Source organism: Scyliorhinus torazame, chromosome 16 (genome assembly GCF_047496885.1).
Source record: "Scyliorhinus torazame isolate Kashiwa2021f chromosome 16, sScyTor2.1, whole genome shotgun sequence".
NCBI lineage: Eukaryota > Metazoa > Chordata > Chondrichthyes > Carcharhiniformes > Scyliorhinidae > Scyliorhinus > Scyliorhinus torazame.
The window spans coordinates 38,065,735-38,081,628 of NC_092722.1; the positions used below are offsets into that span (position 1 = coordinate 38,065,735).

Sequence of the window (15,894 nt, forward strand, 5' to 3'; positions counted from 1 at the left end):
ACCTGTGCGGGTTATAACACTAACCTACAGGCTTCTTTGTCTGCAGTTATTGTTCCACTCCTCAGTCTTTAGGTGCTTCAGCTGGATAACACAGGAAGATTCTCTGCTCCTGTGGGAAAAGATCAAAGTGGTCCAAGTCCAGTTAGTCTGTCGTAGCTGGTTAGTCTCCAGTTTACAAAGAAAGTGATTAGTGCTCCTGGAATGGATCTGTTCAGCTCATCCTCCTCAATGATTATTTCTGATAACCTCCTACACAAGGTCCCTTGAAGAACCTGCTACACCGTCAAGCTTAGTTAAAAGGTACAGCTAAACAATGCGATTTAGCCCACTGCATGGCACTGGTATTTGGTTGCATGATAATTATCATGCACATGCTAATTATCATGGACGTTGTTAATCTCCACTGTTTTGGTATTAATGCACAGTATAATAGTGAGGAGACTGTGATAAATATATGAATAAGCCATATTTTCAACGCTTAATTCACCACTCCAAACAAACACCACGCCTGATATTTCATAACTAGAGTTGCACCTGCTAAATAAACAGCCAATTGCGCAAATTGCTGGATAAAACTAGCAGGGCTCTGGTCATCAGTGCCACATACCACACGGAGTATTATCAAGGCTTAGAGCTTGATATTAGGGAGTTTCCCTAGCATTATAGACCAGCTAGTTATTCAGTAATTATGTATCACATGGCAAATATTTGCCAGTTATATTTGTTGTGGAATTCATTATCTCTTGTGGTAGTCAAGTATTGTGATGGTGTAAGGCATGAACAGCTCATCTTTTAGCCATGAAGTTCTGGAAGTCTTTAGTATTTAAAAAATGTTTTTATCCCGTCCTTAAAGTTACAAAGCCAATGCGCAGAGTAGACAGGACATACCTTTAATCCATCTCATTGCTTGCTCCAAAAAGCAATTCAAGTTCAAATTGAAACCAATTCATGGTCTCCACAAGAGAGACATACAAGTTCCAAGCTGACAAGAAAAGGCATTGCACCTCATCTTGGGCTTGATCTGACGCTTGATCTTAGCCAAAAGGCTGAGAAGCGATGTCTTTAGTATTTTTAATCTGATGCCAAGTTATAACTGATAGGATCTTGCTTTAGAGGTTGGAGGAAGTTAACAAGCGCACAGCTAACTGCAGCATTCTGTGTTATCTTGATTTTACAGTAGCAGTTTGGTTAGGAATAAGGAAATAAGCAAACCTGAGAGATTGGAGGCAAAAGAAGGATGATAAATTTTCTTTGAGACTTTTGCACTCGGTGTGTAAAATGGAAACCGTGACACTCCCAGGCAGTGCAAAAGGAGATCCCAGAGGCTATGAGAGATCATTCAATTTCCCTTCATCTGGAGTTAGACGTGTGTTCCTATGGATACTGCACTTAGAAACATTTTTATTTTTGCATTTTATACTTGCTGACTTGTAACCATGTAGTGGTTCATGGCACTGCTGCCTGACGGCACCAAGGACCCGGGTTCGATCCCGGCCCTGGGTCACTGTCCATGTGGAGTTTGTACATTCTCCCCGTGCCTGCGTGGGTCTCGCCCCCACGACCCAAAGATGTGCAGGATAGGTGGATTGTTCATGCTAAATTGCCCCTTAATTGGGTAAAAAAGAATTGGGCACTTCAAATTTATTGTAAAAAAAAATTCTTAATGATCTAGTTCACTAATGTCCACCTTTTGATGTGAAATGAGTTTGGAGTTTTACTGCGATATTCTTTGGATTCTAGCTTCCCTACATGAAGATAAAACTGCCAGATTTTGCTGAACCAGAAGTCGGGAAGATTTGTTTCTTGGATCTTGTATGGTCACAAGTCAGTGTGGTATTATATCTGTGGGAGTACAGTTGTTGCAGTTGAAAGACATGTCCCTTTGTGCCATGGTTGCATTTGCATATGTCCCAGATAGGTTTGGCATGTAATGTCCTCATTAGTTGGTACATCGATCCAATTACACTGATTAGTTTGTAATGACTATTGTGTGCATGCGCTTCCCCTTCATTGCTTGATCATTGGGGGAACCAAAGGTGATTTTCTTTGAAGTCCGCTTTGGGAATATGCCCCTTAATATCAACGGTTCTACAATTAATACCCATTTCAAATGTTCTCTACTGTTGGGGTTGATAGTTATCTTGTTTTGAGTAATCGTGGAAAGATTGACTCTCCCAAGTGTTCCAGGGTTGTATAAAGAGTGGATGTTTTCTTTCTTCCCCACCCTAGATTCAGGGTTACTTTGCCGCCTGTGAGGAGGAGACACCAGCGATCCGAAACCATGACAAGGTACTGCAGAGGCTGTGTGAACATCTGGACCATGCCCTGCTTTATGGGTAAGAGCAAAACTTGCATGTCACAATCTTGCCAGTGCCTGACATCCAGTGAACTACTTTTGGTCTTCTGTCACTGTTGCTATGTTGATTTGTGTTGTGTTTTAAGCTTTGAATACGAGAAATTGGAATAATATCCAAGGCGATTTCCATAAGCAAGCCCATACACCCTGTAAATGAGAACGTAACTCCATATTTACTATCAGACCCAAATAATAAAGGCAGCATTTTGGTAACCTTTAAATGTTAAACCTGGACCAGTGTGCATATTGTAAGTTCAGTTCTGTCTACAGGCCAGGCAATCTTCATGTGCCACTTCCACATAGGCTTGAGTACAATGATACAAAAATAGAACTAGCAAGGCTATCTTAGATATACTTTCCTTCCCTTCTGAGGTTCAGCCAGTACCTCAACAGGTTATTGGACATCATCTTGTTTATTGAATGACTTTTGCTTGACTACTTTCAGAACTAAGCATGTCCATGTTGCATTGAAATCGCTAGCCTAATTTTTAAAAACAATTCCAATTAAGGGGCAATTTAGCGTGGCCAATCCACCTACCCTGCACATCTTTGGGTTGTGGTGGTGAGACCCACGCAGACACGGGGAGAATGTGCAAACTCCACAAAGGACATTAACCCGGGTCCTCAGCCCCGCGAGGCAGCTGTGCTAACCACTGTGCCACTGCCACCCCATCTTGGCCTACTTAAGGGCACTGAAATAATCACGCCTGATTTGGCTCCAGGAGTGAATACACTGACTGAATGCAATGTGCAGGCCTTTTTAAATGTAATTAATATTGGGAGGTTTTTTTTTAACCTCAGAATTTCAGCAACAGAAGATAAATTTTAAGAAAAAATGTGCTATTGGATCCATGCCCCCAAATTCAAAAAAATATTTTTATTAGCCATATTTTCATCATTTGCAACATACAGAACATAGACAAAAGCAAAACAACCCTTACAATATAGCCCTCAACAATCAACGGCAACTAACTCCCGAAAGTGCATAATAAACAAACCCCTAGAATTGTAGAACCCCCACTTGCCCCTCCTCAGCCCAAACTTCACCTTCTCCAGGGTCAAAAACGGCAGTAGAGGGCAGCACGTTGGTGCAGTGGTAGCACTGCAGTCTCACGGCGCCGAGGTCCCAGGTTCGATCCTGGCTCTGGGTCACTGTCCGTGTGGAGTTTGCACATTCTCTCCGTGTTTGCGTTGGTTTCGCCCCCACAACACAAAGATGTGCAGGGTAGGTGTATTGGCCATGCTGAATTGCCCCTGAATTGGGTACTTTAAAATAAATAAAAACTCCAGTAGGTCCCCCCGCCACGCTGAGGCACAGGGTGGAGAGACTGACCTCCACCACAGCAGGACCCGTCTGCGAGCGATCAGCTTTGCCTAAAACATCTGCCCCGCACCCGCCTGCAACCTCGGTTGGTCCGGCACCCCGAAAATGGCTTCTAAGGGAAGGGCTCCTCATCCATGTGCAAGATCCCCGAGATTGTACAGAATACCTCTAGCCAAAACCTTTCCAGCTTCGGGCAGGACCAAACATATAAACGTGGTTTGCAGGGGCCCTCCTACATTGCTCACAGATATCCTCCACCCCCTCAAGCAGCCGGCTCATCCTCGATTTTCTGAGGTGCGCCCTATGCATGACTTTCAAATGTATTAGTTGCAGCCTCACACACGAGGTTGAGGCATTTACCCTCTCGGCACCTCACACCACAATTCTTCTTCCTCACCACTCCACCTCCCACTTCGCCTACATCCAGGATCCTCTCATAGATCGCCTAAAAAACCCCGTCTCCAGCCCTTCCGCTGAAAGCACCGCCTCCAGCAATGAGGGGGCAAGCGCTATCGGGAACCCCTTCCCTACGAAATCCCAAGCCTGCAGGCACCTACACCTTTTCCCCCTGCGCCAGTCCATACTTCTCTCGCAACTCTTCTAGACTCGCGAATCGTCCCCCAAAAAACAAGTCCCTTCATTTCCTTGATCCCCCCCTCTTATCCCATCTCCGAAACTTTGCATCCATCCTCCCTGGCTCAAACCCATGATTCCCCCTAATCGGCATCCCCTGACGCAGCCCCCAACTTTAAATGTTGCCAAAACTGCCTCCAAATCTTCAAAGTGGTCAGCACAAGCGGACTCGCCGAATGCTTTCCCAGAGCCATCGGAAGCGGCGCCGTTGCCAGCCCCCGCAGCCACGACCCCCTACACGAGCCGCCCTCCATCTTAACCCATCGGGTTGGTCCACCCTTCTCCGTATTCACTGCCCAATAGTAGTACAATAAATTTGGGAGGCCCAGCTCCCCCGCCATTCGCCCTCTCTGCAAGACCACCCTCCTAATCCTGCCCCCCCCCCCCCCCCCCCCCCCCACCCGATAAATGAGGAGATCAATTTGGCCACCTCCCTGAAGAAGGATTTTGGTAAAAAGACTGACAAGCACTGGAATAGGAACAAAACTCGTGGTAACATGTTCATTTTAACTGCCTGCACTCAGCCCGCCAACGACAGAGGGAGGTTGGCCCACCTTGCCAAGTCTGCCTTCACCTTCCCCACCACCCTAATAAAATTGTATCTGCGAAGCCCATCCCAATCCCGAGCAACCTGCACCCCAAATACCTAAACTGGGTTGTCGCCAGACAGACTGTCAAGCCTTCCACCCCCTGCCCCTACTCCCAGCTGGGAGACCACAAAATGCTCACTTTTGCCTAGGCTCAATTTATACCCCGTGAACATCCCAAATCTTTGAAGCAGCTCCATTATTCTCCCCACCGACGTGCTCGGTTCTGGGATGTATAATAACAGTTCATCGGTATGGCGGCATGTGGCGCAGGGGTTAGCACTGGGACTGCGACGCTGAGGACCCGGGTTCGAATCCCGGCTCTGGGTCACTGTCTGTGTGGAGTTTGCACATTCTCCCCAAGTCTGCGTGGGTTTCACCCCCACAATCCAAATATGTGAAAGTTAGGTGGATTGGCCACGCTAAACTTGCCCCTTAATTGGGAGAAAAAAAAATTGGGTACTCTAAATTTAAAAAAAATAACAGATCATCGGCATATAAGGATACCCTATGCTCTCTTCCCCCCCCCCCCCCCCCCACCCACCACTATCCCATTTCACAACCCTAAGTCCTTAACGCAGTGGCCAAGGACTCTACAGCCAGTGCAAACAACAGGGGGGATATAGGGCATCCCTGCCTCGTACCCTAGTGCAGAGAAAAGTACCTCATATTCATATTAGTGCAAATGCTTGCCATTGGCTCCTTGTACAACCGCTGTATCCCCGCCACAAACCTCAGCCCGATTCCAAATCTTTCCAATACCGCCATCAAATAACCCCACTCTACCCAATCAAATGCCTTCTCTACATCCAGTGCCACCACCACCTACGTCTCCTTTCCTTCCACCGGAGGCAGGATCACATTCAGCAAACCCCCACGTTCAAAAACAGCTGCTTTCCTTTCACGAACCCTGTCTGATCCTCCCCAATCACCTTCAAGAGACATCCCTCCAACCTTGCCAGCAAAACCTTTGCCAGTGTCTTGGATCTACATTCAATAGGGATATGGGCCTATATGACCCACACTCCACTGGGTCCTTACCCTTCTTTATCAGCAGGGAGATCAAAACCATCGTCTGAGGCCTATCGCATCCTTGAACATTCCCACCATCAGCGGCGCCAGCTTATCCTTAAATTTCTCATAGAATTCCACTGGGAACTCGTCCAATTCCACCACCTTCCATGCCTGCATCGTCCCAATCACCTTCTTTACCTCCTGCTCCCCACCAGTCCCTCCAAGCCTGCTCTATCCTCTTCACCCAACCTCGAATACTCCAACCCGTCCAAGAACTCATGCCTTGCGCTCCTCCCCCAGTAGCTCCGACCTATATAACTTCTTGTGGAACTCTTCAAATACTTTATTTATTTATTTTTCTTTTCTTTTAAATTTAGAATACCCAATTAATTTTTTACAATTAAGGGGCAATTTAGCGTGGCCAATCCACCTAGCCTGCACATCTTTGGATTGTGAGGGCGAAACCCACGCAAACACGGGGAGAATGTACAAACTCCACACGGACAGTGACTCAGAGCATTGATCGAACCTGGGACCTCGGCGCCGCAAGGCAGCAGGACTAACCCACTGCGCCACCGTGCTGCCCTTTCAAATACTTTATTGATCTGCTCTGGGGACACCACCAGCTTCCCTATCTTATCCCGCACCTGAACTATCTCCCTCGCCGCTGAAATCTCCCTCCGGAGCTGCTCGGCCAACATGCGTCCTGCCTTTTCCGCATGCTCATAGACCGTCCTGCTCACACTTCCGAACTAGCGCACCGCTTTCCCTGTGGACAACTGGTTGAACCTCACCTGAAGCTCCTTCCTCTTGGCCAAGAGGGCCGGGGCCATGCCCCAAATCTTATTTTGGCCTCTTCTTTGGGATTTTACTGTACATAGCCATACAATCCTGAAGGTTTCTGATAGCTTCACACATCTAGGCTCCACAATCGGCAACAATCATGTCCGTTTATGCTGAAATCAATACACACAATGCAAAAGTTGCAGCTGTTGTGTCCAAGTTGAGTAGGAGAGTGTGGAACAACAGCAACCTGACTGAGGGTGTCCGTACTACTGCCATGAGGACACCTGCAAGTGGGATACGAAAGTCACTGGCATTGACAATTGGGATGCGATTGCGATGGCCGTGACCTCTAGAAGCTGACTTTCAGAAGGGCATTGGAAAGGGTGAGCAGAAACATGAAACTCAGCTGGCTGAAGAGAGGAGGCCAGAGAAAATAGAGACCAGCGAATAGTTCACCTCTGCCCGCTGTCGTCCTCTGCAACAAATGAGGCAGAGAGTGCCACGCCAGATAGGGGGCTCCTGAACTCCACCAAGCGATGCTTAACATAGTTGACCACCACAAGTGCAAACTTGTGAGATAGAAGGCTGCCACCACCAGCAATGATGTAGGGGGCATTGTGTGACCTTCAATTTTCACTTCAGAAGTAAACCCAAAGATGTTTAAGGAGTTTCAGCATTGGATGAGATGTGAAGATTTTGGATGCCAAATTAAGGTCCCCATGCAACCATGTCGGGCCTCTTTCTTGTAGGACAAATTTCAAGCACAGTAACCATCTCTTCAGTAAATGCAATTTTCAACAGAACTATTAACTCCAAAAAGGACCTGTGGCTGCCATATGCAATTCTAGCCCAGGTTAAATTCTCCTGCATAAATTAAAGCAGGACTGCAATGGGAAGGAATATTGACAGGAATGAGACTCTGTGCACTCTGCCGCCTCTTCGGATCCCCCTCCAGCTTTTTGCCGCTCTGAGTGCAATTGCTAGTGGCTCGATCGCTAGGGCGAACAGCAGCGGGGACAGTGGGACTTTGAAATTTTAACTTTAAAATAATGCTGTCAACATTCCTTCCCATTGCAGTCCTGCTTTAATTTATGCAGGAGAATTTAACCACCTGCGCAAGACTCAGCCTGACGCAACTAAAAGTGGTACATAGAGCCCACTTAACAAGAACCCGTATGAGTAGGTTCTTCCCGGAGGTGGAGGACAGATGTGAACGGTGCCAAGGAGGCCCGGCCAACCATGCCCACATGTTCTGGTCCTGCCCCAGACTTGTGGAGTATTGGACAGCCTTCTTCGAGGCAATGTCCAAAGTGGTGGGGGTGAGGGTGGAGCCATGCCTGAAAGTGGCGGTCTTCGGGGTTTCAGACCAGCCAGATCTATTTCTCGGGAGGAGGGCGGACGCCCTTGCCTTTGCCTCCCTGATCGCCCGACGTAGAATCCTGTTCGGCTGGCGGTCAGCAGCACCACCCAAAGCTGCAGACTGGCTGTCCGACCTCTCGGAACTCTCCAGATGGAGAAAATTAAATTCGCCATCCGAGGGTCAGACGACGGCTTCCACAGAACGTGGGAGCCATTCACCCGATTGTTCCAGCACTTGTTTGTGGCCAACAAACAAGCAGAAGAATAGCCAGGTAGCCAAGAATCAGGGGAAAGCAGCCAAAGCATGAGAGGGAGAGATAGACCGGGAGAAGGGGGGTGGAGACAACTCAGTCTAAGAGGAAGGAAAGGCGAACCACAAGGTTGGGGGGGGCGGGGGGGGGGGGGGGGGGGGCGGAGAGGAGAGAGACAGGGAACAATAGAGGAGAGCCAGGGAGGTAAGGGGGAGTGAGGGAAGAGGCAGGGAAACGTTAACCAACCTGACACCACAGGAACAGAGAAATAGGAGAATACAAGCAGAGGATGGGAGGGCCAGCTCAAGCGGCAGCGTGCACGAGAAGACAACGGCAGCGAAATCCGACCGGGAGAAGCGATTGGCAACACCGGCACCAGACCCACTCGATGATTGCCCTCCGGAAGTGCCTCGCCGGCACAAACGGATGCCTACTTGCACATATATATATATATAGATCCTGTGTACATAACGGCAAAATATACGCTGTGCAAAAATCCAATAAAAAACATTATAACAATGCCCCCCACCCGACAGCAACAAGGTCTCCAAGGTGTAAAACAAGCAAGCCCCATCTCTGGTGGAACTCCTCATCCACCCCTCTCAGAGCAAATTTCACCATCTCCAAATATAGGAACGCCATTAGATCCCATCGCCACGCCGAGGCACTGGGGGGATAACCTGACCTCTACTCCAACAGAACCTGTCTGCAATCAATGAGGCGGAGGCTAAAATGTCTGTCCCCGCTCCCGTCTGCAGGTCTGACACTCCAAATATGGCCTCCAGGGGGCCTGGCTGCAATTCCACATGCAAAACCTCAGACATGGTGCTAAAAGATGACCCCCAATATTTCTCCAAGGTTGAGCAGGACCAGAACTTATGGACATGATTGGTTGGGCCCCTAACACACCACTCGCAACTATCCTCCACCCCCTCAAACATCCAGCTCAACCTCACCTTCGTTAAGTGGACCCTATACACAACGTTTAGCTGAATCAACCCCAACCTCGCTTACGAGGTCAAGGCATTGACCTTTCGCAGAACTTCGCACCATAATCGTCCTTCCAGCCCCATCCCAAACTCTTCCCCCCCCCCAATTGGCCTAATCCCTTCTATGGACTCCTTGGGCGAGATTCTCCAACCCCCCGCCGGGTCGGAGAATCGCCGGGGGCTGGCGTGAATACCACCCCCGCCGGTTGCCGAATTCTCCGGCACCGGATATTCGGCGGGGTGGGAATCGCGGCGTGCCGGTTGGCGCCCCCCCCCCCCCCACCGCGATTCTCCGGCCCGGATGGGCCGAAGTCCCGCAGCTGAAATGCCTGTCCCGCCGGCGTAGCTTAAACCACCTACCTTACCGGCGGGACAAGGCGGCGCGAACGGGCTCCGGGGTCTGGGGGGGGGGCGCGGGGCGATCTCCACAGTGGCCTGGCCACGGGGCCCACCAATCCGTGGGCGGGCCTGTGCCGTGGGGACACTCTTTTCCTTCCGCCTTCGCCACGGCCTCCACCATGGCGGAGGCGGAAGAGACTCCCTCCACTGCGCATGCGCGGGAATGCCGTCAGCGGCCGCTAACGCTCCCGCGCATGCGCGCCCGGAGATGTCATTTCCGCGCCAGCTGGCGGGGCACCAAAGGCCTATCCCGTCAGCTGGCGGGGCTGAAATCAGTCCGGCACGGGCCTAGCCCCTTAAGGTTGGGGCTCGGCCCCCCAAGATGCGGAGCATTCCGCACCTTTGGGGTGGCACGATGCCCGACTGATTTGCACCGTTTTGGGCGCCAGTCGGCGGACATCGCGCCGATACCGGAGAATTTCGCCCCTTATCATCCTCCATAATGCTGTCGTAAATCACTGAAACGACCCAACTCTGCAATCCCCCTACCAACATCACCTCCTCTATCAACGCCACTGGGAAACTTGGGAAAACCTTTCTTGTGTAATTCTGCACCTTCATATACCTAAAACCCTCCTCGCGCTGCAGCCTATACTTCACCCCCTACTCCTCCAAACTTGCGAATTCCTTCATTTCTTTTACCCCTTTCTCCTCCCATCCCAGAACCTCGCATCCAGCCTCCCTTGCTCGAACCCGAGATTCCCTCTTATCAGCATCACCCTTGATCCTGCCCTCAACTTGAAGTGCTGTCGAAATTGCCCTCCAATCCTCTGCGTGGCTACCACTACAGGATTACCGAATACATCCCCGGGGCGAATGTCAGGGGTACCATTGCCAGCGCCTGCAACCCCGCCCCTTTACAAGAACCAGCCTCCATCCGCACCCACAAAGCCTCCGTCTCCTTACTCCAGCCCGCACCTTCTCTGCATTCGCCGCCCAGTAAGAGTGCAACAATTTCAGAAAGAAGGGCCAAGATCAAATCCCCAATATTAAAAGCAAAATGTGAATTCAAACATGAAACTGATCTGTCTTTCGGATGTCTCGAATCAGCAGCTTGTGTACAAAGTACAATGATTAAAAGTACAGTGACTAAAGTGCAGGTATCTTCAATTCTTCTGCATCATTGTCAAAAGCCAACCATAATCCACAGGTGCAGCAATGTCAGTCACTGCGACCTGAATTTATATTATCTACACAGCCAATTAAAAACATTCATGAGCTATTATTCATAAGGAATGTATGAATTATAACCACATGCAAAGAAATGATCAATTTTACGTGAGTTGGGGTGAGGGGGAAGCAGGCCTCCACATCCAGTGCACTATTCAAGTTGGCTTAACTTTTCCTAACAGTGATTCCCTTTTATCCTTCCAACAATGTTTCTTTTAAAAAAATAATGAATACTACCTTTGAAATTATAGTAGCTGTCGGTTTTGTCACTGATGTGCCCTTTAGTACAAATTGCCCATTTTCTTTTTCTTTGCAGGTGGATGTTCAGTTATTTTGAGTGCATGGTGTGTTCATGACTTGCACTCAGAACTGAGGGTTGACTGTTGGATATTCTGTCTGATATATCTGTTGTGTCCCTGTGTTGATTATTCCCTGTTCAGTTTGCAGGATATTTCCTCCGGGTACTGGGTATTGGTCGTACACTTTACGCGCAGCGAAGCAGTGAAGCAGATTGACGTGCTGCAACATGTTGCCACTAACCTCGGTCGCAGTAAGTATCACATTGCAGATGTGCATCTAATTTACATAATCACTTTGCGTTTGTACCATTTGATTTTAAAATAATTGAAATTATTTACTTTGTTTTCTTTGTAGCTCTGTTTTCATCCTGCTCTCCAACTTCCCTTTAACCCTCACCTCGCGTAAGCATCATGCTATTCCTTCATCAGACCATCACTGCTACTTCTGATCCTGTTGTCATGCAATGCTCACACAGCACATTAATTGGTCTTGGGATAGTGATCAGCAGGAACTGTGGCTGACTTTGCATCCTGTCCTCTGAGGGTCATTAGTTTGTGTAATTCTCTTTCCCAGAAAGCGATGGAGGCTGGGTTATTACAAATATTCAAGGCTGAGTCAGATAGGGAGTTGAGGGTTACTGAAGGGCAGACAGGAAAGTGCCATTGAGGCCACAATTAGATCAGCCATGATCTCATTGAATGACAGAGAGGGCTAAAGGGGCCGAATGGCCTCCTCCTGATTCTTGTGTTCTGTTGCAGTGGCCCTAGTCCTGTCCCATCTGCTTCCTATTTGACCAATTTTACTTTGTCCTCTTTCTCTCCTTAGGTCGAGCCTGGCTGTACCTTGCATTAAATGAGAATTCTCTGGAGAGCTACCTCCGGTTATTCTGGGAAAATCAAAACCTGCTTCATAAGTATTACTTCAAGTAAGTCCAACTGCGGGTGAGCACGTGGAATTACCAAAGCTGGCAGCATGGAAATCGGGAATGGATGATTGTCATACCACCAGCCTATGAGAACTGACTATTAGGATTACAGGATATTCCGTTGTATAAACCACAGATGTCAGCGTATAAGCTGACCTGTGAAGCCTCAAATTCTTCCAAAAATGAGATTCCAATTATTCACCATGTATAAAAGTGAAGTGCTAGCACGGGTGTTGATTGTCACCATCTTTAAACGTACCCAAATCTTTGCAACACAACCTGTATCACCTACATGATCCCTTCCACCCAGTTATAAGGTACAGTAAGTAAAAAAACAAACAACATTTGTGGGTGCAAAATTGAGGCTGACTACTAATGCAATTTATAAGGACAATAAGCGGGTTGTTGGAGGGATTACCAAATAATTTCACCGGATAGTGAGCACCTGATGAAAGTGAGCTCTCCATTGTTCGAAACCATTAGCTCCTCATCTATACTGTCCCTAGTTGTGTTATTCATTCTTGTAAATGGTCTCTGTTAGCAAGGCTAGCATTTATTGCACGTCCAAAGAGAAGGTGGTGTTGAGTGTCTCAACCTGCTGCAGCCAGTCTGGTGTAGATACATTCACTGTCCTTTTGGTAAATTCCCGGGATGTTGTCCTAGCAGACTGTAGGATCCTGTACTCTATTTCTCAACCAGAGAGTAATGACTGAATTATTAGGGTGTGGTATGTAACCAACTGCACCACACCCAATGAATACTGATTGTTGTGACCTCTCACTGCTTAGTGCAGGCATCGATATTAAGTGTGCTAGATTTACATTGGCTAATTGCAGCTCTCCAATTTCAAATTCTGTATGTATTTTGCATCTCAAATCATGGCTGGACTGTGGAATGTAGAGCACTGGGGTTGTGGAAAAGTGATGTTTCAACATTGCTATGTGTTGGCAGACTACTCTCAGCAGTGATAAAAAATTGGCAGGACTAGGTGGTTCCCTATATTCTTAGAACAGCGCCCACACCTGGAACAATTATCCTGATGCGAATGTAAGAACATTTTCCAATTGGGTTAATATCTTAAGTAGCGGTTTCAAACATAAATTCAAAGGAAAATGAAGACCTGAGATGTCCTGATAAATGTATACCGCCTCTCTATAACTCCTACCATCTGGAAAATTAACATAACCATATTACTATGTCTCGTGAGTTGTATACAAAATGTGCGCAGTTAAATGGGTACTGTCTCAATGTAAGTTGCTCAGTCTCTTTACCAAGTGACATTCTCCATTGTACCTGAAAGAATACCCAAGGTAAGACACTACACTTGTAACATAACAAAGGAAATGTATTCTGAATAGAGGACGATGGTCTTGTAAACATGTGATATCTTACTGTATTGTTTCTCCAAAACCCTAAGGAATGCCCTGGTCTGCAGTCATGATCACCTGACCCTCTTCCTCACACTAGTGTCCGGCCTGGAATTCATTCGATTTGAGTTGGAACTGGTAAGGAACATGTCTTCTTTAAATGATGTGTTGCTGGCTTTTAAAATACTGAAAGGAACAGATGTAAATAGATCTTGGCCTGAGTGTGCAGGACTGAAAGTCAAGTATATAGAATTAATGAACCTTAAGCAAGGGACTAGAAGAAGTGTTTTTCTCAGTGTAAAGTTTGGAGAGTGCTAGGAAAGGACCAGGGATGTTTCACTAAAGGACAACTCTTTCAAAGAGCCAGTACGGGCACAATGGGCTGAATGAGCCCCGTTCTGTGCTGTATGATTATATGTTGAAACGTGGAATAGACACGATGTGTATGCAAAGATCGTCTGATACCTATTTGCATTAATACGCTTACTTGCTGGTAGTGCTGGCTCCCAATGTTGGGATCCACACGGCTGGTTGTGAACAAAGTAACTTTGCCAAGATTCACTGAGACCAGTTGTAAGATTTATTTTGACAGTGGATTTAATGTTTCCTAAAGAAAATTACTTTTGGACTGAGGCTGGCTCCAAGACCTCGGCTTCAATAACCAACATCAGTTGCATGGGTCTTGTGCAATGTAAAAAGTCGCTAAAGTCCTCAATTGCCAAACCAAGATCAGATCTAGAAAAAAAAGGTGAACGTATAAGATGCAAGAATTATAATTATTTTGGAATTTTGCCTGATTTACTTTTTCTGAGTGGTAGAGGGAGTTCTTTCCCATGGGCTGAACAATATTCGTGAGACTGGGCAGAGTTGTATGAAAGGTCAAGTCCTGATAGAAGTGAAAGGTGTTTTAGTCTATGCAGTTATATTCTGCAATAAATCTTGAGATGTTTGCTCTGATCTACTTAAAAATAGGCAAGCCGAAACGTGGATGCCAAGTTGCTGGCCAAAATCTTGTCCTCCAGGATTGAGATTGTGTCCCGGACGTTATTGGGGAGGACCAGACGGGGTTTGTTAAGGGCAGGCAGTTGGTGGCTGTTAAATGTGATCATGATGCCCCTGGAAGGTAGGGAGGTGGAGGTAGTGATCGCAATGGATGCAGAGAAGGCTTTTGATCGGGTAGAATGGGAATATCTGTGGGAGGTACTGGGACGGTTCGGATTCGGGCGGGGCTTTATTGACTGGGTCAGGTTACTGTATCAGGCTCCTGTGGCAAGTGTACAGACGAATAGGACTACATCGGACTATTTTAGACTGCTCTGGGGGACGAGACAGGGATGCCCCCTCTCCCCACTTGTTTGCGCTGGCTGTAGAGCCGTTGGCAATTGCTCTCCGAGCCTCGAGGGGCTGGAGAGGACTGGTCTGGGGGTGGGGGGGTGAGCACAGGATTTCGCTCTTTGCGGATGACTTCGCTCTTTGCGGATTACGTGCTTCTGTACGTTTCGGACCAATAGAGAGGATGGAAGAAATCATGAGGGCTCTAGGGGAATTTGGCTGGTTTTCGGGGTATAAGCTTAATATGGGAAAGAGTGAAATGTTTGTGGTCCAGGCAAGGGGACAGGAGAGGCGACTGGAAGAGCTGCCATTTAGGTTAGTAGAGGGAAGCTTTTGGTACCTAGGCATCCAGGTGGCGCGGGAATGGGACCGGCTGCATAAATTGAATCTGGCCTGGCTGGTGGACCAAATGAAGGCCGGTTTTCGGAGATGGGACACGCTTCCGTTGTCTCAGGCTGGGAGAATGCAAACGGTGAAGATGACGGTCCTCCCAAGATTCCTATTTGTATTTCAGTGTCTCCCCATCTTTATTATTCCGTGGTCCTTTTTTAAACGGGTCAACAGAGTGATCACGGGCTTCGTCTGGGCGGGCAAGGAGGGTAATGCTTGAACGGAGTCGGGGAGAGGGCGGGCTGGCGCGGCCAAATTTTAGCAACTATTACTGGGCGGCTAATATAGCCATGATCAGGAAGTGGGTGGTGGGGGAGGGGTCGGCATGGGTGCGCATGGAGACGGCTTCATGTAAGGGCACCAGTTTGGGGGCGTTGGTAACTGCACCTCTGCCATTCCTGCCGGCACGGTACTCCACCAGCCCCGTGGTGGTGGCAGCCCTGAGAGTTTGGGGCCAGTGGAGGCGGCATGTGGGAGCAGTGGGCATCGGTCTGGGCCCCAATCTGTAATAATCACCGATTTTCCCCGGGGAGTATGGACGGGGGGGGTTCTGGTTATGGCGGAGAGCGGGGATTGAGAGGATGGGGGATATGTTCATAGAGGGGAGCTTTCCGAGTATGAGAGTGTTGGAGGAAAAGTTTGGGTTGGTGAGGGGAAACAAATTCAGGCATCTGCAGGTGCGGGACTTCCTAAGTAAACAGGTGTCAACCTT

The 15,894-nt window shown here is 48.1% G+C and overlaps 1 protein-coding gene across 4 annotated transcripts in view; it reads left to right on the top strand.

Annotated features, from left to right (window-relative positions):
• Positions 1-15,894, top strand: part of plekhm2 (pleckstrin homology domain containing, family M (with RUN domain) member 2) — a 72,722-nt gene that overhangs the window by 13,380 nt on the left and 43,448 nt on the right. For all 4 annotated transcript variants that reach the window (XM_072478296.1, XM_072478298.1, XM_072478297.1 and 1 more), the window contains exons 2-5: positions 2,230-2,336; positions 11,309-11,418; positions 11,994-12,093; positions 13,511-13,598. In XM_072478296.1, the coding sequence (XP_072334397.1) occupies positions 2,230-2,336; positions 11,309-11,418; positions 11,994-12,093; positions 13,511-13,598 (405 nt within the window). The remainder of the gene's footprint in view (positions 1-2,229; positions 2,337-11,308; positions 11,419-11,993; positions 12,094-13,510; positions 13,599-15,894) is intronic.